Genomic DNA, 24,940 nt, shown 5'->3' with positions numbered 1-24,940 from the left:
TGGGGGCGCCGTAGCCGACAACTTTGCCTGGAGCCTATTGGCCCGACGAATCTTTAAAGTCTTCTTGCTCCGGAACTTCGAACACGCCATGCAGGTGTCTTCGCGGTGATCCGGTGACAAGCAGGTATTGCACACAGGGTGCACGTCGAGGTGTGAATATTTAGAGTTACACACCGGGCACTTCTTAAACGGAGTTCGCTCCATAGCAAGAGTGTAGTGTAGGCCCGTCCGCGCCGAAAGCACGTGGAAGGGCAGCAAGAGATCGGAGCTGAGAGTCTGAAAGAAACACGTACGCAACTATACCGACGCCCAGCCTAAAGACCTTTTGGTCTCGAGTCGAAGTTGAACAACTATCGGTTCCGACAGAGGGAACCGAAACACATCCGAACCCAATGGCGGAAAAAAACAATCTGGGGATGGAGGCGATGCCCATGCGCACTGTAGTCCAGGGGAGGAGCCACCTATCTCGTGATACTTCGAAGACTCTTCCAGGACAACAATGTGCAATCATCCGGACCCAACACTAGGTGGCGATCTATGCACAGATATGCACAGATATGAATTCAGCAGCCCACATGCCTCGAACCTGAAGCAACAGTTGACAGCTTGGGGCACACTCCCTATTTCCCTCATGGTAAAAGGGACTCTTATTATATCACTGCCATAGTTAATTTACACATTGAAAAAGTATCCATTACTCTTGCTCTTTTCCTTCTTTAGGAGCCTGTAATCCACTGCAACGTTCTACCTTTGGGGGTCGGGGTGTCCTGTCAGGAGAGGCCTTCAATTCGTCCAGCGTCCATACGATGGTGGTTTGGGGATGCACCTTTACTATTGGGATTGCTCAAATGCTCCCCATTAATGATTGGATATTTGGGAATATAAATGAACACACAATCCGGCTTAGGTTGCTCCACACTGAAAAGCAGGGCACAAGAGTCCATGCATCTGGTTTCGAGAACACCTGTTGAGTGTCAGTTTAAAGCTCTTAATTGGATAATATGGGCAGAGAGGCGGACTAAATACATTTGAATGTTGGCAGTGAATAGTTTGGAAGGTTTTGCAACATGGAATGAAATTGGTAAAGGGGGATGTCTGGGCATCTACACATATTAAATAATACACTGACCTTAGTGGAGAATTTGAGCTACGCAAACCACATTTCCTCGTTTTTTTGCAGTTACAACAAGCTCTAGAAAAGTATAAGGACGCCTTGAATCCTATTCCGAACTTTATACCAATAAGTGGCTAAATTAGTCTTGGAACACATGGAAACAAAGGGTATATCAAGGTTACACCGGGCGGTGGTAATCAATGCACCACAAATATTGATAATATAGTTGAGCAGATGGACTGCTGACTTGGGTGCATCATAGGATAACGACCGGTCTGAAGTCAAATTGACACTTGCAATCATGGCAAGCTTGCACCTCATTCAGTTCAAATGCTTCTATAGATTTTACTGTACCCAAAGATTGTACAAATGGGGAGTTCTTCAAGTGCCAGCTGTAGTAGAGGTCTAAAAACGAGAGGAATAATTTTTCATCATGATATGGGACTGCCCTGAAATTCAAACGTTGCGGTCGGGAGGCCATTTAGCACTCAAGAAATGATAGGCTTCCAGATAACTGTGGACACCAAATGTATTATCCTGGGTTTAGGAAATGATTGAGATTGTTCTGTGGGTGTCAAATGTTTGTTGCATACTGGCTATTTCAGTCTCAGAGTGGCTTAGGGGCATGGATTAATGCGCTTTGGTGGAAGAATACATATACAGGAAACATGGTTACCCTACTAAATAAAAGAGAATATAGCATAAAGGGGTGGATCATTTTCAAGATTTTCTGCTCCCAAATCATACCTGAACAGACTCCAGTGGGGTGATCTGCCTTCTTGCATTTTATGTTACAACTACTGTTAGGCGATAAAGCCTATAACATTGTTGATTACTTATGTATTATTGCTTTATGGTGTCAGGTCTATGCTCCTATATAGGTACTGTGTACGTCATTTCCAGCATGGATAACGCAGATGTGGATCCAAATGAAACCACCTACTGGAGCGCAGCGGTACTGCTAGAAAGGTTTCTGAGTCAAGCCTGACACCTTGGGATTGTTCACAGGATAAGGAATCTGCGGCTAGAAGTCTCTGTCAGATGTTTAACGTATTGAAAAAAACAATAAAAAGAAGTTTAACAAACACTGCTTAAAAAAATAAAAAATCAGAAATAGGCCCCAGAATATAATAAAAGCATTATATGGAAATAAAAATCTGCTTTTCTGCACACTGAAGATTGGGTTCCCCTATTTTAAGTGGAGGTGGTCATTTATTTTGCTTGATAACACTGCTTAGCATGCTCAAGTAATCCACCTTTGTGAAGATAAAGTTTTTTACAGTCTTTGGAAAGTCTACTTGGTTGCCATCTATGTGAAAAGTTAGAAGCGCTTTCCTGGCTAATAACAGATGCACAGTGACTAAGCATTTTGTTGAAGGTAATAAACATATGCAATAAACAGGTCCTCGCAAACAATATATGCACCCTGTTCAAAATATTATTTTTCTAGATCAAAAGACTGGTCTATTTTGGAAGGGGAATGTCCCATGCAGGGTTTACAAGCTTGTACCCTTGCCATCTCAGCTGTAGTTTATCTTGTATCCTGGTATTTTGGCCCAGCAGAGAGGAGTCATGCATGCATGCTGATACGTAGGCTATTGATCATGGTAGCGAGACCCAAAGCATAGCTCTGTAGTCAGGAGAGGCGCACTAAGAGTACTCCATAGTTGACATGTGACAGCTGTCCAAATCCTAGGCCATACCCATTAAGTGGTGGCCTCAGCATGCCATTTTTCTGATTGATAGAACTAACCTGACTTTTTTTCTGTTCATAGATATGTGTGGTGCCTCTAGGCACCAGACGGGCTGAGTTATGTGTGAATGTAATTTTTAGATCCTGCACTGTTTAGGAGTGTGTAGCTGCAGGGACTAGTGAGATTCTTTTTATGCACCCCCGTTAAAACAATGTACACGACAGTGGTTGAGGTACACCCTCACTAAATAGAGTGTATTGCTTGCATAGCCGAGGTACAGGATGTAGACTCTGACAAAGTGCAGGAGGTAAGACTCAAAGCTGCCTTACTTATTCAACAGTGACCTGTTAGAAAGGTGGCAACCAGATTCTGTAGAGGGTCTTCTGGCTTTCTGCGAGTTTTCACAACAAGGGACATGAGCTGAACTCCAGTATGCGTCAGCTAGTGTGAGCGCAACACATCGTTCTGCTTGAGCCTGGAAAACCGGAGCCAACTCTGCAGCAAAATCGAGCCTAATCATTGAAGAACTTATACTGTCCTTGCGGTAAGATTCCGGTCAGCAAGCGACCAATACTGAGAGTCTGAGAAGGTGGAGCTGCTAGAACTCACTATTGTAAGCTGCGAGCAGGAATGCTCGCTTGCGTTCTGGTTACCAGCAGCTGTGCGGATTTGTATCTACCAATTCACCAGTTAACTAGTGCCGCATGAACAGACTGTCTCTCCTGCTAAACCGCCAACAGGTTATTTAATCCAATGGGACTCAATCACCCAAAATACCCTTAGTGGTGAGACATATACAGACTTATCCATGCGTCACAAAACCAGGAAACCTGATTGTAGCATATTACAGTTAACTTGCACCCGGGCCAGATTTACACCTGAATATTTTTGTTTGTTTGAAACCCGGTATCACCTGCCTTAAAAATGCATAGCCGAGTAACATTTCCTATGTGTAGTGTTATGTTTTATTGAGTGATAAACTTCTCTTAACAAAGAAAAGCATTAGGCTGGAAAGTACTTACTGAATCTGTTTGACTTGAGTTCAGAGTTTCAAACTGTTTCTCTAAATAGCATAATCATGGTAAAAATATTTTGCTGAGGAATTTGAGATCAAAATACTTTGAACCTCAGCTTCGTAAAACCAAACTCTGCACATCCTCCAACAGGAGCAAAACATTTATTGATTTTTCTAAATCACAAGAAACATACCTCTTGCTCTAGATTTTGGCTCCATCTGGGCCTACTGCTTTCTCCAGTTTCTCTTGCTGAGTTGGTCTCTTCCAGTTTCTCACTGACTTTGTCTGGCTCCGTACTGGCGTCTGATTTGTCGCTGAGCTCTTCCTGAGCCTGCCGCTCTGCTCGGGCACGACTGAATGTCTTTTCAGCCTCTTGCAGATCAGTCAGAGTAACACCCTTGGCGGGAACAACCAAAAATTAGAACATGACAGCGGTTGAAGCAGGTTATCACCTGGTACTTCAAACAATTTAGTATCGAAATACAAAATAATGAACTGAATGAGTAGGTACTAAAGATATAAATAAGCAGGATTGAACAACAGTTTGAAACATTAGGCAATATAAAAAGATACTCTGTTTTGTGGAAACATAACTTGCTAAGACACAGCTTTCTGAATAAAGTAAAGTCTTAAGCCTCACAACTACAAATTCCCACAGTAAATTATATTTTTCTGCCTGGGTAGTTCTCTCAGCAACAAAGCCATTTTAAGTTCATTCGTATGAATTTGGCAGCCTCCTGTTGCCATTCGGGGCGGAACCCTAAATCAGCTGCCTACAGTCATCTAAATGTAACACCTGTGCTGATCATCCAGAGCTACAACAATTCAAGGTAAAAATAATAATTTTGCTACAGGAAAATGTTTTTCATAATATCCATTACTTTACTAACAGTAATTGTTTTAATAAGAAGTTTAGAAGCAAAGTGTTGGTCATTCTAGGGGCGATATACAATGATACAAAATACAAACGCCATTCCAAGGTGGTCACTCAAATATCACAGTGGGAGGCCTTCTTAGAATGATATTGAGCATAGTGCATCATTACTGTATCGAACACAGATGGTTGACCTAATAGGTCTAAATGAGACGGCCAAATTGGAAATGCAAAACAATAACACATTACGGCCAAAATTATTCCAAGATAGTTGCCTAAAAGTTGTGGCCTTATGCGATGTGACACTACAGGTGAATGTGGCTGCTCAGTAGCACTGCTTGAAAAGCTGGATACACATTTTTTAAAGGAAAAGGAAAGAAATGAAAGGAGAAGATGCAAAACTAAAAGACTTGCGACCTAGCATTGGAATACTGTTGCCACTCACATGGCAATAGAGCCAAAGGCTGAAGCGTGTGGAACCATAACCATATGTTGTATGCGGTCATGGGCAGAATGTTGTATGGTATCTGGACAGTAAATATACGTATGTTTATGAATGTATTTTGTTAAGAATTATTTTCATTACAAAAGCCTATCGACAACAAAACCTGTTGGGTCATTCTGAGAGTCTATGCTATAACCGGGCCAAGAAAAGTTTTGAGAACTGCCCTGAAGCCTTACATGGGATGAAAAGGAAGAGAGCACTCTGCATTGCATGATTGACATTTTGTATGCTGCAGAGAGGTTACTTTTCTCAAACCTGGGTGTTTTGTTGCTCATGGGTACCTTGAGAGGTGTTCCGTAAGCTTTTTAGATTACCAGGCTCGGATGGCACCGGGACCATGGAATACACTGCTGACCAAGCAATGGCAAACTAGGGCTACATCTTCCTCTAACTGGTAAATGCAATGTCTTTTAGAAAGGTGACATGATTAAGTCATGTAGTTCGCCCACTCCAACATGGGGGTTTAACTAAAGAATGCAAACAGCGGTTCATAATCCAAGATGGGGCAGTTCTTTCTTGCTATTATCATATCAAAAGAGACATAGCAAGTGTTGGGTGAATCGAAAAAGCATTTGTTGTCTTACTTCTCATAACATGCCTTACCCTATGCCACTATTTTTATCCTACATTTTTTCTGGTTATACTTCATTTTATGGATTTCGTCATTTGGATTTTTGTTAGTCTCCTTTCTGATGTCAGTAGGATTTTGGTGCCTTGCTGATCTCTCCAATTGTCATTACCATCTTAAATCAAAAGCTACAAGATTGTAGGCTTTCAATTTCCTTTGTGGGTTTTACCTGTACTAGGATGCTCCCAAGAAGACAATTAACATTTTTCAAATATATTATTCTAGGATGGGTGGTACCCTGCTGGTACCTGGAGAAGTCGCCCTTTTCTCGGTCATTCAAAACTAAGACACAGACTCCGAATTATACAGTCCTTGACAGTCTAGCAAGGATTATCACAGTGATAACTGTCTGCCCCCAGGGATTGTCAGATGAGGTAACCAATAATAAAACCCTAGCTTACAATGGTAATCTCGATTCCATGCAACAAAAGAACTGTCTACGGGCTTTAATACAGTGTAATTTACCCTTAACCTCAGGAATGCAGAGAAGGTGAATGGCTCATCCTACACATTCAGCAAGAAAATCCTTCAGGTGTTAGCGCCAGAAGGAATTTCTTTTTTAAGAAAGAATGTCGGAATAAGAGGGCAATGCTTCCCCCAAATCCCTTGTATATAAATATTTTTAACTGGTGTGATGTACAGCGTTGTCAGCACACATGTTACATTGACTCAAAATGACAAATGTTGGAAAAGGAGGGAAGTGGCCCTAAGGGCATGGTAAGTCCCGCCAGCCTCATTAAAAAAAAGGAAACCCTTGCTTTAGTAAGTTACTTTCGGAGGCTCTAGACCCAGCCACACGTGGGGTAGGGTTCTTATTGTGTGTTTTATTCTTAAGTGTAGGAACGCTAGGAGGCAGATGTAGACATTTTTTTGGATCCTTGCAGAATTTGGATGGTTCCCTCACAGAAATGTGAGGAAAATATATGTGATTTTATCCAAACTTTGAGGTTTGCAGGGCACTTGGGTAAAAAAAACCAACAAAAACAGTGGGGTCCTCGCACGTTCCACCACCCTGAACTCTCCTGGGTGTCTACTTTTCAAAAATATCTGAGTTTAAGTGTCCCTGGGTAGCTGCCTAGCATGGGCCAGAATTACGCAACTACCTACATTGCCAAAAAGGGTAATTTCTCACCAAAATATTGATGTCTCCACTTTTCATTTTTGCTGCTTTCCTATCGCAAGCCCTAGGCTCAGACCCAAAAGTACAGTTTTTTAAAAGAAATTAGAATGGAAACACAGATTAGTAGAAAATTTGTAGCTATCAATTTGATTTCTATCTAATGTTGACATCCAAATGTAAGCCAGTGAGCAAGAAAAACACATTTTGCAAAATGCTCTTTGATTCACAAGAGAAGTATGGCTAACCACAAATTCAGAACTACACAAATAACCACTACTGCTAAACTCAATATATTATGATCATTTCAAAAATACATAGGTTTACTTCATACCCATTTTTAACTTGTCAGATTTCACCATATGAATTGCAGCATGGTAGGTACTAACAAAAAAAGCTGTATATCAGTTGTTGACTATGTATCACATTTCTGGACAACTTTCAAGCACTATATATCCCTGTGACTGAAAGGATCTGACAGACTTAACATATTCCTTTGCACTGCAGCAAAAATATTACTGATGAAAAAATTGACAGCAATCATTATTGGTTTACAAATTATTTTGATTCATTTTTATTTCAACATTTAGTTTTTTTGAGAAAAAAATGAGAAATATACACACATGAATTTGGATTTTTGTCTAATTTTTCTACATGTATTCCTTTTCAGGCTCACCATGTGGGCCTCGTTCAGGTCAGTTTCCACCACAAATTGCTATAGTCCGTCGAATCCATAAAAAAAAGTTGGAAAATGGACTATACCTTAGAAAAATGCAAGAAATGTGGTAAACATTGTTTTCTGTAACAACTCTATGTGTTCCTCAAAGCTGAGAAGATGGTGATCTTAGCACAGCAAGCTGGGAAGACGGATATCTTAGTACAGCAAAGCTTTTGTTAATGCCATTGTGAGAAAAGAATGAAACATTTTATTGCACAGCACATTCCTCCTCCCCTCCAAAACAAAACTGTATATTTTTTCGGTTCCTCGTAGTGAAATTCACAAATCTATGGTACCTGTAGATTTCTCGAGATGCTGAAAAACAAGGATGCAAGTTTGGCCTGACAACCTTTTTTGAAAAAAGAAAAGTTATACAGGTTTAAGCACAAAGTGCCCAAACACCAAAGAAATCCTTAGGATACGTGGTAAAAGCCTCAGAAGCAAAAGGGGTTAAGGTCTCCAAATGTTAAAATGAGTTCAAGGGCTAAGGTCAAAACATTCTAGGGGCCTGCTTGGCTTTCACCTCAAAACGCGGGAGTCATCAGATTATCTTTATTGGATGTCGGTATCCTCGAAGGGAGAATCAATGTGTTTTCAGAACTATTACTGAGAGTACTACTCAGGACAAGTGCATGGTGCTCCTGTAGCTTTGCGGTTCTGCTACTTCTAGGCAAAACTTTGTATTCTGCCTTTGTTGGTGAAACATTCACCCCCAGACAAGAGATTTGGGTTAAATCCATTGTTCTTTTGCTCACTATGCCACCCCAGTTTAGACCCAGCCATATGCAAATCAGTCTTGATCCTGTTCCTCTTGGGAACTGTCCAGCCCAGAAAAAGAACAATGGTTTTAACCCATATCTCTGGACTGGGGGGTGAATGTTTTGATTTGTTCAGCATTCGGTCCATCATTTTTTCGTCTCTTGCTTTGTGGGTGATATTATCGTGAAGGGAATGTAATCACTTAGGCATGGAATTTACTAGTTAGATGCCTTAAGATTGGTGCAGAATGAGTTAATCGTTTTGTATATTTTTTAATCATAGCCGCCTGTGGAGTCAGTAATTTTCACATGTTGCCAGTGAGAAATTCATTTTGCAGCGAATCAGCATCTCCCTCTTGATGTTATCTCTGGGTAGAACCCCTGAGTCCCTAAGACTTAACATACACAAGTGCATTTCAGTAATCCCTATCCAACTGTACTTCTATTGTCAACATTAGCCACACAACACTTCAGAAGAAACACCCTGCATCATCATGTACACAAGACGCTAAATCATAAGCTAACGGCTGATACCTCAAGAGACACTCATACCATCAAACAAGTTTGCATGCGAGTGCTATTTAGAATAAGACAGCGTAAGCTTATAACCATGAGAGCAAACTACTGAATTAAAGTCATATAATTGGCTAATGATGCATCTCAACAGAACCAGAGGCCATACACGCCTGTGTAACACCAGGCGCATGAGCGCAGTACTAAGCTCATTGATAGGGCTAAACATGTCATTCATTCCATAATCGAATAGGTACTATTACTAAGTAGTAGATTGGACAGGCAGATCTTCACTTATCAAACGCAATGACACCACACTGACCTGGCAAATGAGAATTCCCGTATTTAAATTAAAAACGCATTCAAATTCCGAAAGTGCTAAAAGTTCATGGGACAAAGCAGCAGAAGTGCACATTACAAATGCCTTTAACATAAAATGTGTACTCCAGGTTTACAACTCTAAAGTAGCCACTATCCACATTAATAATTGTAAGAAAGTGTTTATTTTAACTATTCACCAGCTTTACTAACTTGATTACCTAGTAGCAGCTTCCGCTCTCTAATTAATGCAGTACAATGAAGATATTATGCCTGATGCCACTATTTGTCACTAGTATGCTATGTCTGCTATATGGGTCTTTTGCTTCTGTCCAGTCTGTCAACACCAACACCAAGCTAGTTTACATACACTGTACAACAAGCATTTGCAATGCAATAGGCCTCGCATTAGGAAAGTTTGAGCTATTGGTATTGTAAATGACAATTTTTTTATTTATGTGTTGGTTTGGAAAATAGCGAAATTAATAGTTTTGTCATTTACAATGCCAATAGTTTTAACTTTCGAAAATGTGACATCTATAGCATTTGTAATGCAATATGTGTTGTATTTACATGACTTAGATGTATTGATGTTACAAATAACAATGGCTTTTATTTTTTTTAAATAATTAATACTATAATTAATAATTAATAATAAACTATAAAAACAACGTAACGTGTTATCATTTTATTTATCCTGTGCTGGCAGTGGGGCTACGCTCGTCCGCCATTACAGAGGAGCCGTCCCTGCATGATGTACCTCATATTCCCCTTATAACCAAACCATACATATGCAGCCCCCACGCTTGCATGACACCCCACACAGACGCTAGCCTCACACTCTCACCGCATACACACACGCACTTCGCCCATGCTCGCATGCTACACACACATTTATGTTGGAGCCGATGCTGGGGTGCTTAGGTGGGGGCTGGCAGTGAGTGCAGATGCTCTGGCTGGCAGGCAGCGGTGGCTTGTGTGTTTTGTGCTCTCTCTGGCGAGCGGAGCAGTTTGGCTGCCGAGCAAGCCGGGGCCGTGGGAGATGATTGGCAGTCGCACACAGCTCATTATACAGGCAGCTGAACATTTTGTGGCGAGGGGGGGAAGCTCAGAACACGCAAACCTCTAAAAGTGGGAGAGGCTGGTATTATTAATTTTCAATGTCATTTGACTTAATAAACACGATTGTGCACATCTCAGACAGCGCCACATGTGGCGGACTGTCACAAGAGCTGGTGCGGACAAGTAAGTGCCGGTGCCGAGCACCAAAACTGCTGGCTCAAATTAAAGCACGGGCTCCTTATACAAAGTTACAAGCATTGGCAAAGCTAATTGGTATCATAAGATCTAAGGAGTTTGTCAATGTTTTTTAGCCCGAAAAAAGAAAGGCTCTGATGCAGCCAGAGCCAACGGCTCATAGGGCTTTTTTTTTTTTCTTTTTCACTTTCCGCCATTCTGCACGATAATCTTTCCGTTGTACTACCTGGCTCAAAAAGAATCTCTCTGTCGTTCTATCTAGCTATGTCTGTCACTCTGCCTCTATAGCTTCCTGCCTGTTTCAGGTGTCTGCCACCTTGTTAAAGAGAAAAAACGCAGTTTGCCTTGTGACCGTCGTATTTCTAAGCGCTGTCACAGGGGCACCCTATGGATGTACGGGTCCCAGGTCGGTTTGCACGCAGTGGTCAGCAGGGGACGTCGTGTGCACAGAGGGCTGCGGCAAGCACCTCACAGCTCGGGTGCTTGTCACGCATCAGGGGTGAGCTTTTTATGCACTGTACCTTCGGTAAAACATTCCTTTTGACCATAAAAAGCTTTGTGCGTCGCAGACAGCCCTCCAGCTCTGGTTGCCACCGTCCTCTGCGTCACGGCGGCCGTCCCTGCCAGCAGACTCCACATGTGCCGGTGTGGATATCAGCAGCGAGATGCCAAGAGTGCTCGCGTATGTATGAATGAAATTAGCAGCTGTTTCACTATTTTCGGGGGAATAGCTATCCAGAACAAAAAGACAACAAGACCTGGACGAGATAATAAGCTGCAAAGAATAACAAAACGACAAACGGGCAAAACACAAACCTCATTAAAAAAACAAGAAAGCAGCCCGGGCTGGGCGGAAGTCAGGCAGCCCTCCTCGAGACAGAGGCGCGGCCTGAACAGAAGCAGGAAGTCGAGCGCGACCGGAGCTTCCCAGGAGGCAGGCTGCAATGGCTGGCGCAAGGCTCCGGAGCAGAGAGAGGAGAGCCCTGCGTGCAGCCGGCGTCCGCCCAGGAAGCCAAGGAGCGGAGTGCCAGTGTCCCTGTGCCCATTGACGCCGGAGGGAGCAGCCCCGGAGAGGGACCTGGCTGGGCACGTTGTCTCCCGGAAGAGTCCTGCGGAGGAGAAGTCCCGGTGAGTGGGGCTCCGTGCTTGCGTTTCTGGGGACAGGAGGTACTCGGGGCATGTTGAGGGCTGCGGGGGCCATGGTATTTGGAGTCCCCAGTGTGGGACTCCCAACGATAGTGCCGGCATCTCTCCAGAGCCCACGAGGCTGCCCAGGGGCACTGGCTCGAAAGTGAAACTGACGACGCACACACAGCAAGTAGCTAGGAGCGCGCTCCCGAGGTGAAAACTGGAAACGAAATGCGCGTGGCACATTGCTGTCCACATTCCCAAATACGGGTAACATTAGGTCTGAAGCAGACACCATCAATGCTCACGCATTGAGGGTTAGGTCTGCTCGACCTAAAAAGAAGGGGTAGGCTCCTCCCCACCTAGATTTCTTGATATCAGCTGACCGCAACATTATTTTTCAAGAATACTCAATGGTCAGTAGCTCAAAAACAAACTAATTGAATAGCCTACTTTCTAGAATGCCACAAGGCAGCTACACCATCATGAATACATTTTTCAGCGCTAGTGAAAATATATTCAAACAGATTAACACAAAAATGGGCTGTTGCCTAACTCAATGTGGTTAAAAATACGAAACACCATCACAAATATATCAAAATTAACATGTATTTTATTTTATACGTAATTGTGGCAAATTCCTTAACAAAACACAATCTAGACTAGAAACACTACACAATGCACATTGTCTGATCAGACAGATCTCAAATTCCCAAATGCGAGTGAGATTTTTGGGAGTTAATTTTAATATCAGTATGTTTTAAAATATGAATATCTCAATGCCAAATGTTAAATGAAGTAAATAGGTAGCGAAAATGTCAAATAATAAAAAAAAGTTTGATAAAGTATGTTATTAACTCATCTGCTTAGTTATTCCTCCAATATTTATAGTCCTCATACATCCTAAGTCCACTTTCAGATCAAGGTTTCAAATTAGGAAGGAGTAGTTTCTTACCTGTAACTCCAGTTCTGTAGTAGGGGTATCTCTGTTATAGTCATAATCTAGTGAATAGTCCCGACCATGTGCGTAGACCCCGGAGCAATCAAAAATAATCTCTTAAGCTGTCTTCCGTGCAATCCTGCATAGACACTGAAGAGAAAATTAAAGACAATAATGCAGCCTATACCTGCAAGGCCACACTGTCCAGTACTTCAACTAGAAATGCAAAGGATATTCCACCAATATCACATTTAACAGTCTGCTAAGTTTCACCCATAGAGAAACTTCCCCTTCACAAAATTCTTGGAATGATAGAGAGGAAGGGATTGACAGACAAGCCTCCATAGGCTGCCATTATATGTCAGGAAAAAGATACCGTGCCTTTAAGGAACTCTCCAGAGACCCTCGGTATACCATGATGCACAGCAAACTCCTTTTACTTTCAGTTCTTTTTGAAGGTGTATAAAACAAGGCCTGTAGCATACATTACAGTACAATTTTCTCCACCGGGGAGGAGGGCGGGCGCTTAGGACTATAACAGAGATACCCCTACTACAGAACTGGAGTTACAGGTAAGAAACTACTCCTTCTGTAGTAGGGGATCTCTGTGTATAGTCATAATCTAGTGAATAGAATGGCAAGCCCATCCCAACAACTAACCGGCGGTGGAGAAAAAGATAACACCACTACTGTGCAAACAAATTTCTTAACAAAGCCTGCCCAACCTGAGCATCTGCTCTGGCATCAGAGTACAGACAGTAATGCTTAGCAAAGGTATGGACCGACTTCCACGTGGCAGCCCTGCAGATCTCTACAATGGGAACATTACGTAGCAAAGCCGTTGTAGCCGCTTTGCTCCTGGTGGAATGAGCCTTAGGCTTACCCCCTAAGGTCTTATTAGCCTTCTGGTAACATAAATGGATACAGGACACAATCCACCTAGAGATGGACTGTTTAGAGGTAGCAAGACCAGTCCTGACCGACCAATAGTTGACAAACAGTTGGTCTGACCTATGAACATCATTGGTCTTATCCAGATAGAATTTCAATACCCTTCTCACATCCAGGGAATGAAGAGACCTTTCCGCTGGAGTGGAAGGATTCTGGAAAAACGTAGGTAAAGTTATAGTCTGATTAACATGAAAATCAGAGAATACCTTATGAAGGAACTTAGGGTGAGTACGCATCACAACCTTAGCAGCATGAAAAACAGTATACGGTTCTTGGCAACACAATGCCTGAATCTCACTCACCCTTCGGGCCGATGTAATGGCCACAAGGAAAGCCGCCTTCCACGATAAGTGCTGCAGTGAAGCCTTATGATTGGGTTCAAAAGGTTCCTTCATCAATCTGGACAGCACCACATTCAACTCCCAGGAAGGCGATGGACTCCGAACAGGAGGAAACACTTTCTTCAATCCTTCCAAAAAATCCTTAATCACAGGGACCTGAAAGAAGGAAATCTGTGAAGGATATTTCCTGTACGCAGTTAACGCTGCGAGGTGAACCGTAATAGATTGAAAATTAAGGCCAGACTGAGCCAAATACAGGAGATATGGAAGGACAACATCTTCCTTGCATGTCGTCGGATCATAGTCCTTGGAAGTACACCAGATGCAGAACCTCTTCCACTTGTAGGCATAAGATGTCCTAGTGGAAGGCCGCTTAGCCTCCTTGAGAATGTTCATGCAATCCTCAGGCAAGTTCAGGTGTCCATATTGCACTATCTCAGGAGCCATGCCGCCAAACTCAACAATGAGAGGTTGGGTTGCACCATCTGCCCCAGAACTTCGTGAGAAGGTCCGGCCGACATGGCAGTCGTAGGTGAGGCTGAAGAGACCAGTGGAGCAGATCCGAGAACCACCACTGTCTGTGCCACTCCAGAGCAATGAGGATCTTCCGTGCTCTGGACTGGGACAACTTGATGAGCACCGCCGGAATCAGGGGAATGGGCGGAAAAGCGTACAGAAAGCTGTTCAACCCGCTGATCCATAGCGCATTCCCCAGAGTCCCCGGTTGGTAATACCTGGAGGCAAAGTCTCGGTATTTTCTGTTTTCGGCGGTGGCAAACAGATCTACGTCTGGAGTGCCCCACCTCTCGAAGATGTCTTCTAGTAACTCGTCGTTCAGAACCCAGTCGTGGTTTTCTTGCACGAGCCTGCTGAGTGCGTCCACCTGAGCATTCTGCACATCTGGTAGATGGGTGGCCGTTATCATCAGTCCTCTGGCTAGCAGCCAGTGCCAGATCGCCTGCGCTTCCAGTGATAGGGTGCGCGATCTCGAGCCCCCCTGCTTGTTGAGATAATACATTGTGGTCATATTGTCCGTCTGCACAAGCAAGGAGTTGGTCTGGAAGGACGGATGAAATGCCTTCAGTGCCAAGTGAACCGCTCTGAGTTCCAGGAAATTGATGTGGTACGTGGATTCAGCTGGGGACCACGTTCCCTGAATCTGTAGCTGGTCTGAATGCACTCCCCAGCCGAGGAGAGAAGCATCCGTGAAGATAGTCTGACTCTGAATGTCCTTGTGGAATGGACCCCCTTGAGGAGATTCTCCGCTGACCACCACCATTTCAGGGACTGTATGGCGTGAAGGGACAGCCTGATCCTGTCGTTCCAGCTCCCCCGCTTCTGGTCCCACTGGTCCTCCAGACATTCCTGCCGCGGCCTCATGTGTAGCCGTGCATGTGGCGTGAGGAAGATGCAAGAGGCCATCGACCCCAGTAGAGTAAACACCGTCCTCACTGTCGTAGATGGAACAGCCATGAGAGCCTGAGCCTTCCGAAGAATCGATAAGCGCCTCTCTTCCGAAGGAGACACGCTTGCTGAAAGAGTATCGATGGAGGCTCCCAAGTACTGTAGGCATTGAACAGGAGTTGGAACAGATTTTGACATGTTTATGCGCAACCCCAGTTAGTTCAGCAGAACGGCCGTCCTGTTGAAGTGCAATTGAGCTTCCTGGAAGATGGAGGCTTTGATCAGCCAGTCGTCCAGGTACAGATAGACAAACGCCTTGTTCTTTCTCAGGTGCGCTGCCACCACCGCCATGCACTTTGAGAAAGTCCTGGGAGCAGACTTCAGTCCAAACGGTAGTACGGTGTATTGATAGTGATTGGTGCTGACCAGGAACCGAAGGAACTTCCGGTGTTTCCGTGCAATGGGCACATGGAAGTACGCATCTTGCAGATCTATTGCGCAAAGCCAGTCTCCCCTCTGCAGCTGAGGTTAAATCTGGTGCAAAGACAGCATGCAAAACTTGCCTCTGCGAATCCATTTGTTTGCTTGTCGCAAATCCAGAATGGGCTTGAACTTGTTCTTGTCCTTCTAGCGTACGAGAAAGAACCGTGAGTAAAGACCCTTTCCCCTTTGAGGCAGAGGGACGTCTTCTATCCCCCTTTTTCTTAACAGGGTATCGGCCTCCACTTGGAACTTGCGCAGTTGGAACTGCGAGTAAACCGGTGGAAGCACTGGATGCGGGCTGACGAAATGAAGACTGCATCCATTGCAAACAATATTCAGCACCCACTTGTCCTGAGTAATTTTTCTCCACTCTGCCAAAACATTTTGTATGCTTCCCCCCACCGGAGCGGGTAACGAACGAGGGGGAAGTAGCATTTCAGGGCCTCAACCCGGCCGGGCATTTAGGCATCGAGGAGGACTGCTGGCCGCCTCTACCCCTCTGGCGCTTCTGGAATGGGCGCCGCTGGTACTGGTACTGCTGCTCCTGTTGTTGCTGCTGCCCAGCTTGACTACCTTGCCCTCTTCCCTGGGCACCGAAACGCCTCTGGAAGGTACGGAAGGCCTTCTTCTGTTCCTTCCGCTTTTCCAACCCGACGGCCATCAGGCTTTGAGCCTCTGCCTTCATGCGGGCCATTTCCTCGTCCACATGCTTTCCAAAGAGCGTAGCACCAGAGAACGGCAGGTTGGCGACTCTCTGTTGCGCCTCCGGTTTTAGCGAAGTCAGGCGCAACCAGGCACGATGCCTAAAATTAATCCCGTGGCAGTATCCATGAGCCGCCAGGAGAGAGGAATCTGCCGCTGACCTGATCACCTGGTTGGATACCATCATGCCCTCATTGATGATTTCCTGGAAGTCCTCCCTCCTGTCCCTAGGAAGATGTTCCAGAAACTGCTGCAGGGACTCACACAACGACCAGTCATAACGACCCAACAGACCCGGAGCACTGGTGGCCTTCATGGACGTAGCAGCCGTACCGCAGACTTTCCTACCCGCCGAATCCATGAAACGGCTCTCCTTATCCGGAGGCATCGTAGACGTCGGGGCAGTAGCGTGCTGTTTTCTAGCCGCAGTGACTATCCGAATCCGGCACCGGGTCTGATCTAAGGAACGCCGTATCTGAGTCTGGGGCCCTGTACTTTTTCTGCAGCCGGGAAGGAACAGACTTCATTGATGCAGGAGTCAAGAAGAGCTCCATAGCCGGTTCCTCGAGCCCTGGCACCAAGGGCAATAAGGGGCGAGACAACTGTCGCTTGTGCAGGGTCTCGAAAATCACAGATGTTGAAGGTGTGGGCACCGTTAGCGAAATCCCCAGCTTTGCCGCCCCTCTCAACAACACCTCTTGAATACGATATCATCCACTGGGGACACTCTCGTACGTGGTGAATCTGATAAGGTGGGGGAGTACTCCCGGGCACTGGAAGAATCTGTATGACGGGACCTTGACCTGTCCCTCCGGTGACGATGACAGGACCGTGTTAAAGATCGGCGGTCACTTCTTGACCGGTTCCTCCGTCTGGACCGGTTCCTCCGTCTGGACCGGTCCCTCCGTCTGGACCGTGACATTGACCTCTGATGCCTAGGGCGATCCACAGGCCGCACAGGAGGTGGAATTTGGGGAGGCCGAAACAGAGGCCTAGGCTGTGGAGGCCCAGTAGGCGGTGATGGAAGATGTGGCAAAGACACAGACCTTGGAGGAGGACGCAGTGGAGGAGGAAGATGAGGTGAAGGTGGAGGAGGAGGTGGAGTAGGTTGGCTAGGTGGAGTAGGTTGGCGAGGAGGAGTATCCTTCGGCAACGGAGGAGGCGTAGGAGACCTGGGCCTAGAAGGCGAATAGGTCTGGGAATTTGCAAAGTCCGAAGACCGAACCACTCGCCTCTTCTTCTTCTTCTGCGCAGGCCTTGATGAGGATGTTCTCGAGGCTGATCTCTTTTCAGCCGAGCGCCGGCACCGCCGCGACCGTGGAAGAAGAAGATAGGCTGACTACTGAGTCCTGGGACATAGTCCTGGCCCTTGATCGCCCCCTTGACGTCCACTTCTCCCTCCTAGACGTCGACCTCTTCTTCGACGTCAAACTTCTCGACGTCGAAACATTGCCGTTGCTTTCAAAGATATATGGGAACTCCGTCTTGAAGATTCGCTCCCCTGGGCCAACTGTGAGGTGCTTGACTTTAGTGTACGCTTTTCAGCACATTTTACGCTGGGGGTCTCTTTAATCTATAAGCCTCATGGCCCGCGGGCTCCTTTCTTTTGAGCTGCGGGGATGTTATTGCCTCCAAGCAGTTAGGTTCCCACATTACTTGGTTTTGGGAGACCTTAATATTCATCTGGATTGCCATGACACTAGGGAAGCGGCTGACCTGTTGGATATTATCCATCTGGCTCAACTTGCCGAACACGTCCACCTTCCAACTCATCAGGCGGGCCATCTTTTAGATCCTATCTGCTCTAATTTCCCCCTTTCCATAGGAGACCCTTGCCCTGTGTCCTGGTCTGATAATTTTCTATCCCATTTCTCCTGGGCGCTTTCTAGTGCTGCCCCACGGGTCCAATCCTGCATGAAACTGGTTTCTGGCAGGATTGATCCTTTGGAATTTAAACTGGCCCTTGACCATTCTAGACCTGTCCTGCCTGGAGATCTGGAGGAGTGTTTCTCAGGGTTCACCACGTGGGTTACCAAGGCGGCTGCCTCTGCAAACTCTTCTCGGCCCTTTAGACCGGCCAGAGACTCCCCGTCTAAACCTTGGTTTAATGCGGATCTTAAGGGTGCTAAGCATGATTGCAAGGTCCTGGAGCGTGCCTGGCGTCAGAGCGGCTATTGTCTTACGGCTAAGAGGAAACTGAGAGCTTCGCAAAAAATCTATTTTGAGGCTATCGTTGTGGCCAAAGGACAATTATTTGCTGCTCGCATTGATTCCGCTAGGAATAATGCCAAAGAAATTTCCTTCATAGTGCAGAATTTTACATCTCCCCGGGCCCAGGCGAGTGTTTTTCCTTCTTCCCCCGCCTGGTGTGATACACTCTCCAGCTGCTTTAGAGAGAAAATTCAGGCCATTCAGTCCTCCTTCGCTCCGGGCAACGGTTGTTGCATGGGACCTTTGGTTGCACAACCTGACGCCCTTGCCCGCTCCTTCACAGCTTTCAGAGCAGCTGCCCCTCTAGAATCTCTTAAAATCCTCATGGGGCTCAAGTCTAGCTCTCCTTCTGACCCTTGCCCGGCGAGGCTCCTGGCAGTGGTGGCAGAGAGCGTTAATACCGAGGTGAATGGTATGGTCAACTTGTCCCTTCAAACTGCTGTGATCCCTTTGAGGTGGAAGCAGGCGAAGATACTGCCTCTTCTTAAGAAAGCCTCTTTGGATCCCCTTACCCCAGGGAATTACCGTCCCATCTCTCATCTCCCTGCCATTGCGAAGGTCTGTGAGAAGGTTGTTAACAATCAACTCACAGAGTTTGTGGAGACAGAGGGACTCCTGCACTCAGCTCAATCAGGGTTTCGTGCCTCCCACAGCGCTGAGACTTTCTTAGTGGAGGTGGTTGAGGCCATTCAGGAGTGTTTGATCGCGGGCGGGAGGGCAGCATTGATTTTGCTTGATCTCTCGGCCGCGTTCGACACGGTCCCTCATGCTCTTCTTCTGGCCCGACTGGCTGAGATTGGGGTATCGGGAGCAGTCTGGGGCTGGCTTAGGTCCTTTCTGGAAGAGCGGGCCGAGCAGATTTGACTCACCTTTTTTTCCTCCTCTCCCCAGCCGGTCACTACTGGAGTACCTCAGGGCTCCTCCCTTAGCCCACTCATCTTTAACATTTATGTTACGCCTCATTTATATCTGGCAGAGGAGCTTGGGGCTAATGTGATGGCCTATGCCGATGACACGCAGCTGCTGTTCACCTGGGATAAGACCTCCAGTTCTGTTTCAGCAGCTCAACAGTGTCTGGTCTCCATCTTTAAATGGCTGGCCGAAGCCCAGCTGAAGTGTAACAAACAAAAATCTGAAATCCTACTGTTTGGCAGGTTTCCCGTTGACTTCCGTGAGCAGCTGTTGAGGAAATATAAATTTTTGGTCATGTTATGTTCCCTAGCGCGTACCCCACCGACTCCATGTACCAGCTTAAAGTGCATGTAACTTCCCTCCTGTGCCAGCTATGAAGACGCAAATACATTTGCGTCCAACGTTAACTTGTCCTCTTCCAGATCCACCCTGAATGGATTATATAGTCCGTTCCTAAGTATGCTATGCCAACGTCTTTTTGTAGTGTACTTTACATGTTTTTCCTGCTCTGACAGAGTAGGCCCTGAATTTCTGCCATCGAGCCTCTTTGCTGGCTTCTGACTATGGCAGCCTCTGCCCAGGCTACCTCTGTACCCGTGAACTCTGACTTACTTTCAGCGCGGCCCCTCGCGCTCAGCTCAGCCTGCTTTCTGCCAAGACTGACTATAACCTTCGAGTTATCTGTTCCGCTCCACGAAAATGCATTCCTGCCTACTAGCTTCAGTAAACATCCTCCCCAGCTGCAGAGCCAAAGGGCCGACCTGTCCCAGTACAAGTAATTCATAGTCTCTGTTACCATGCTTCCATGGAAGGCCCCGTGCCCCCACGTTTCTCATGTAGACACTTAGGCGCTTATACACGCATCCACAGTTAGCATAGAATAGTTTCTGCCCTAGAGACCTTTCCGTCCAGATAATATGGTTCCTAAACATCAGATATCAGATATGAAAGAAGTACAAGTTGATCTGACATGCCAGACTTCTGTCTCTTTCCGTCAGTGTAAATGTCAAGTCCCCTGCACCCCGTCAATCACACGTCATGCAGCTGCGTGCGCATCCAAGCTTCCGATTTCTGCTGACATTGCAACAATTCTGTTAGCACCACCCCTTGGTGCCACCCACTTGCGTCACCTATCTGTGACGTTTCTAGCACACACCTCCAGTTCACGCTTCTTGACTACGTACTAGTACCACGTGTATACTGTTATATTGTCTTCTCTCAACTGTTACGCCTCCTGCACTATTACTTATGATGTGAATTAAGTATATAAGCTATGTATTGTTAATAAACTGGAGCGCGCTCATCTATCCCTTCTGACACCCCTGTGGTGTTCAGAATCCGATATCTTGGTCTTGACCATTCCTTTATGAGGAATAAAACCCTTAGAAACTCTAACACCACGGACTCTGTCTTTTTTCATCCGATCTGAGTTATTATTGATTAAGTACTTACCTGCATAGAAATTAAGAGAGTAAATTAATTATTTACGTCATTTTGGCGCCCGAACAGGGACCCCTCCCCCACCTCACGCGCCGGTTGGTGCGTTGCAAGCTCTGTCCCCTGCCATCAGTTAGACGGAACCTACGCGTACTGGCAGGATTTCCTGCATCTCCCTCTGGCCCACGGAGGTGACGAAGACTGCGATCAGTGCCCAGACGAGGCGGTGAGGAGTGCGGAGGATCCCGACCAGAGCCTAGCCGAAAGAAGCAAGGTCCGAGGTGTCAAGAGGCCCACCAGGTTTTCCGAAGTTTTCCGAAGTTTTCCGAAGTTTTCCGAAGTACCGAGTCGAGTCCAGTCGAGTTTTCCGAGGCCTTCTGTTTCCGTGCTTCCCGGTGAGTACCATTGCTGGGACGTATCTAGACGGGTTTGGGTACACAAGTCCGGTCTGCACTGTTTTTAGGCAGTGTATCTGTACTGTTTAGCAGTATATCTAGTATTCTGAATTTCTGCACTGTTACACCAGTGTATCTGTACTGTTGAGCAGTACATCCAGTATAGGGGGTAGTCATCTATGTCTCTAAATGTCTTCTTATGTGATTAATGTCGTGGTATGAATGTGACCGTTTAATGTGCATTTTTGTGTTTCTTGTATAAAGTAGCTGTAACCAGTATTAAGTAGTAAGGATCGAGTATTCAGTAATAAGTAAGCAAAATGCCGTTTTTCAACAAGTTAAAGCAGATAGGAACTAGGAAAGGGATACTGGAGGAAGAAATTCCTATTCCCCCTAGGGACACTCCAGGTAACTTTATGTATCATAAACATGGCATAGATGCCATATTGTATCTGGACTTATGGGCCGATTACACCAAGCACCTAGACGAAAGACACAGATGGCCTGTTACCGGAACATGGGATGCCGAGTGCATCATGAAGGTAGAAGAAGCATTATGGAAAAAGAAAGCTAGACAATCACAGAAAGACGCCATAGAATTCTGGCGTAAGGAATCACATAAGCGTGCTGAGAAAGCACTCCGTAGAGAAGACAGACTTAAAGAATCAGAAAAGGCCCAAGAAAACGAGTTAGTTACTGAAGGGATCCGAGTAAAAACAGAACAAATAGACCGTGCCCGAAACAATCTTGTAAACGGTATGTATCTTGCAGCCGAGGGCACACCTGAGGCCCTATCAGAAATACCGAAAAACTTACCGCCACCATTAGTTCCAACTAAAGTAATGCATAAGACTACTAAAGACATATTCCTAAATTCTTATCTAGAGGATGTAGCACCAGCTTACACCAATTTGCCTGTTCGTGCCCTGCCTAATGACAGGGACGGGGGTGGCACTACGCCCCCAGATCATGTTCCGCCAGCTCCGCCACTTCCCGCACTAAAAACTGACCTACCGAAACCACTCCGACCTGATCCTACCAAACGACAAATTCAAGTTCAGGTACAGACTCCACAGGAAGATAATGCTCGAGCATCCGCTTCAGGAGGTGCGACTGCGGGTCTTCGGACCCCGCCATTAACACGCAGATTCAATTTCAGGGACACGCAGAGTCCTCTCACGTTCCAGTCACCCCGACTTGACGCATTTAAAGAAAACATTTCCGTTTGCAGATATGATCCAGTACCCGGTAAAAACGATTTAATGATATTGGCATCACTACGGTTAAGATCTGCTACTGATATCTTGCTATGCTATGTAGGAATGAAGGACCGTCTAGATAGAATATATGAGTTTGTTCAGACAGGGAAAGATCCTGACAGTATCAGGGATGCCATGGAGAAACAGAAAGTTGACATTCAAGCACAAATACTACGATTTTTTATAAATTGCTTAATAAGAGAACGAGACAGGCCCGGAACAGATCAAAGTGAATTAGATGCACTAAACAAGTGGGGTCAAAATATAGCCGAAGGAAAACATGACAAGGGGGCTTGCATAGCCAGTATGTACAAGAAAATCAGAAAAGCAGTGATAACAGCACACCAGAAAGAAAAAAGCTTCCTCAGAGGAGGAAGAAGAACCTGAAGAACCAGAAAGGACTACAGATACTATAGCGTATGTAGGTAAGGGAAACTACCTTAGGAAAGGCATCCGTCCAGAAAGCAAGAGAGTTTTTCTCTCTGCTCTAACAAACCCGAATTCTTCTGAACACCTGTTCCAGGAGACTGATAAGACTACGAGACCGAATGGGGTACCATGTACTCAATTCAATGGATGAACAAGAACTAGCCCGGTCAGCCATATTATGGGCTGAAAATCCAGACATATATAATGATGATACCTTAGCTCAGACATTTCTGAACCTTTCCCCAGACGAACAGAAATTAGCAGGTGTATACATGATTCAGCACCTCCTCACGAAATACAGAAATAAACATTCCGATCCAGGTCCCTTACACGAAACGTTAGAAGCACTACTTATGGATAGATGGAGAGGTTTCAGTACCAAGTTAATACAGATAATTCTAGAACAACGACATAGATATAACACCTTCATAAGTTCCGAATATGTTCCCGCTCCGCCCCCAGAAAGGAAAACGTATCACATGCAATGCCTGAGTGGCATTGAAAGTCAGAACCCCTTACGAGAAGTACACCCAGTTATGGGTGAGGATCATGCCTTGAAACGTGTATATGTGCACACGCCACTGACTAAGTTAGAGCTGTTAGAAATGAAGAAACTAGTTCCGTGCCATGATAAAGACCCTGCAGGTTTTCACAGAGAGCTTAAAGACATGTTGTTAATGGGGGATTACACGTATGATGATATCATGAAAATGTTAAAAGTACTGTTGCCCACGGGCATTTACGAGAAATTAAAGGAAAAAGAATGGGAGGTGGGGGACACAAAGATTGCATGGGCAGAAATAGAAGACGAAGAAAGCAAACGGGTCCCAGGGGTAGGCCTTGGGGACAAGACTAAAGCATTACCCGGATTAATAGTACAGGTTCTGCCAAGATTATTGACAACTAGAAAGGAAGATTGGGACGCAATCTCGTCCTGTAAACAGAAACATGATGAAGATACTAGCGACTTCTATTCAAGATTCGAGAAATGTTTCATTATAAATAGTGGCCTACAACCAAGTAGCGAATCATATCCACACCTCTTTGTATCAAAACTAGTCGAGAATTCCCTACCATTAGTTAAAAATAGAGTGTACAAGGTTGAAAGTACTTGGCAGGCAAATACGCCATCCCAGATGTTACAAATGTTACAATATCATCAGAACAGAATTAGAGAAGAACAAGATCAAGAACAGAAACGTATGAAAGATACGAAAATGAAAATGTTAGTAGCTCAGACGGTCCCAGCCGACGGTCAGAGAAAAGGTGGGACCCAGACAAGTCATAATACAGCTCCCGTTACGGGGACATGTAATTACTGTAAACAGCCAGGTCATTATGTACATGAATGCCCAGTCCTGAAACATAACATCTCAACAGGTAAAACTAAAGAAAGACCGCATCCGCCTAGACAAGATCAGGTTCAGCAACAGACCTCACAAAATGTACAGCCAATGCAGAATACACAGCCTATGCATGCTCCATCTCATACAGCACAGACAGTAGCAGTACCACAGCCACAGCCCATTGCCGCGACTCAGCAAGTTTCGCAACAGATGTACCAGTATGCCCAATCTGCATATCCAGATTACCCCCGATATACATGAAACAGCCTAGAGAGGGAAGGTGGTTTGCCTCTTATTGAAATTCCTGTAGATCAAGAAGGTCCTTATGTACACAGTCACGTATTGGGAAAAGACAAAGTTTTTAATTGACACAGGGGCAAGCCGCACCACAATCAGTCATAATGAAGTCCCAGGGGCACCCCTCTCAGGCTCGCAGAATGTTTCCCTTGGTTTTTCAGGACAGCCTATTGTAAATGAAGTATCGGAACCA

General features: G+C 45.4%; 1 protein-coding gene across 7 annotated transcripts in view; it reads right to left on the bottom strand.

Moving 5' to 3' along the window:
* The window catches only part of PPP1R12B (protein phosphatase 1 regulatory subunit 12B), an 880,212-nt gene that overhangs the window by 440,190 nt on the left and 415,082 nt on the right, over positions 1 to 24,940 (bottom strand). For all 7 annotated transcript variants that reach the window (XM_086923137.1, XM_086923132.1, XM_086923136.1 and 4 more), the window contains one exon: positions 4,018 to 4,221. In XM_086923137.1, the coding sequence (XP_086779263.1) occupies positions 4,018 to 4,221 (204 nt within the window). The remainder of the gene's footprint in view (positions 1 to 4,017; positions 4,222 to 24,940) is intronic.

This window comes from Lissotriton vulgaris, chromosome 5 (genome assembly GCF_964263255.1).
Source record: "Lissotriton vulgaris chromosome 5, aLisVul1.2, whole genome shotgun sequence".
In the NCBI taxonomy this organism is placed as follows: domain Eukaryota; kingdom Metazoa; phylum Chordata; class Amphibia; order Caudata; family Salamandridae; genus Lissotriton; species Lissotriton vulgaris.
The sequence above is the reverse complement of the archived record's forward strand: the minus strand, read 5'-3'. Positions and strand labels throughout refer to the sequence as shown.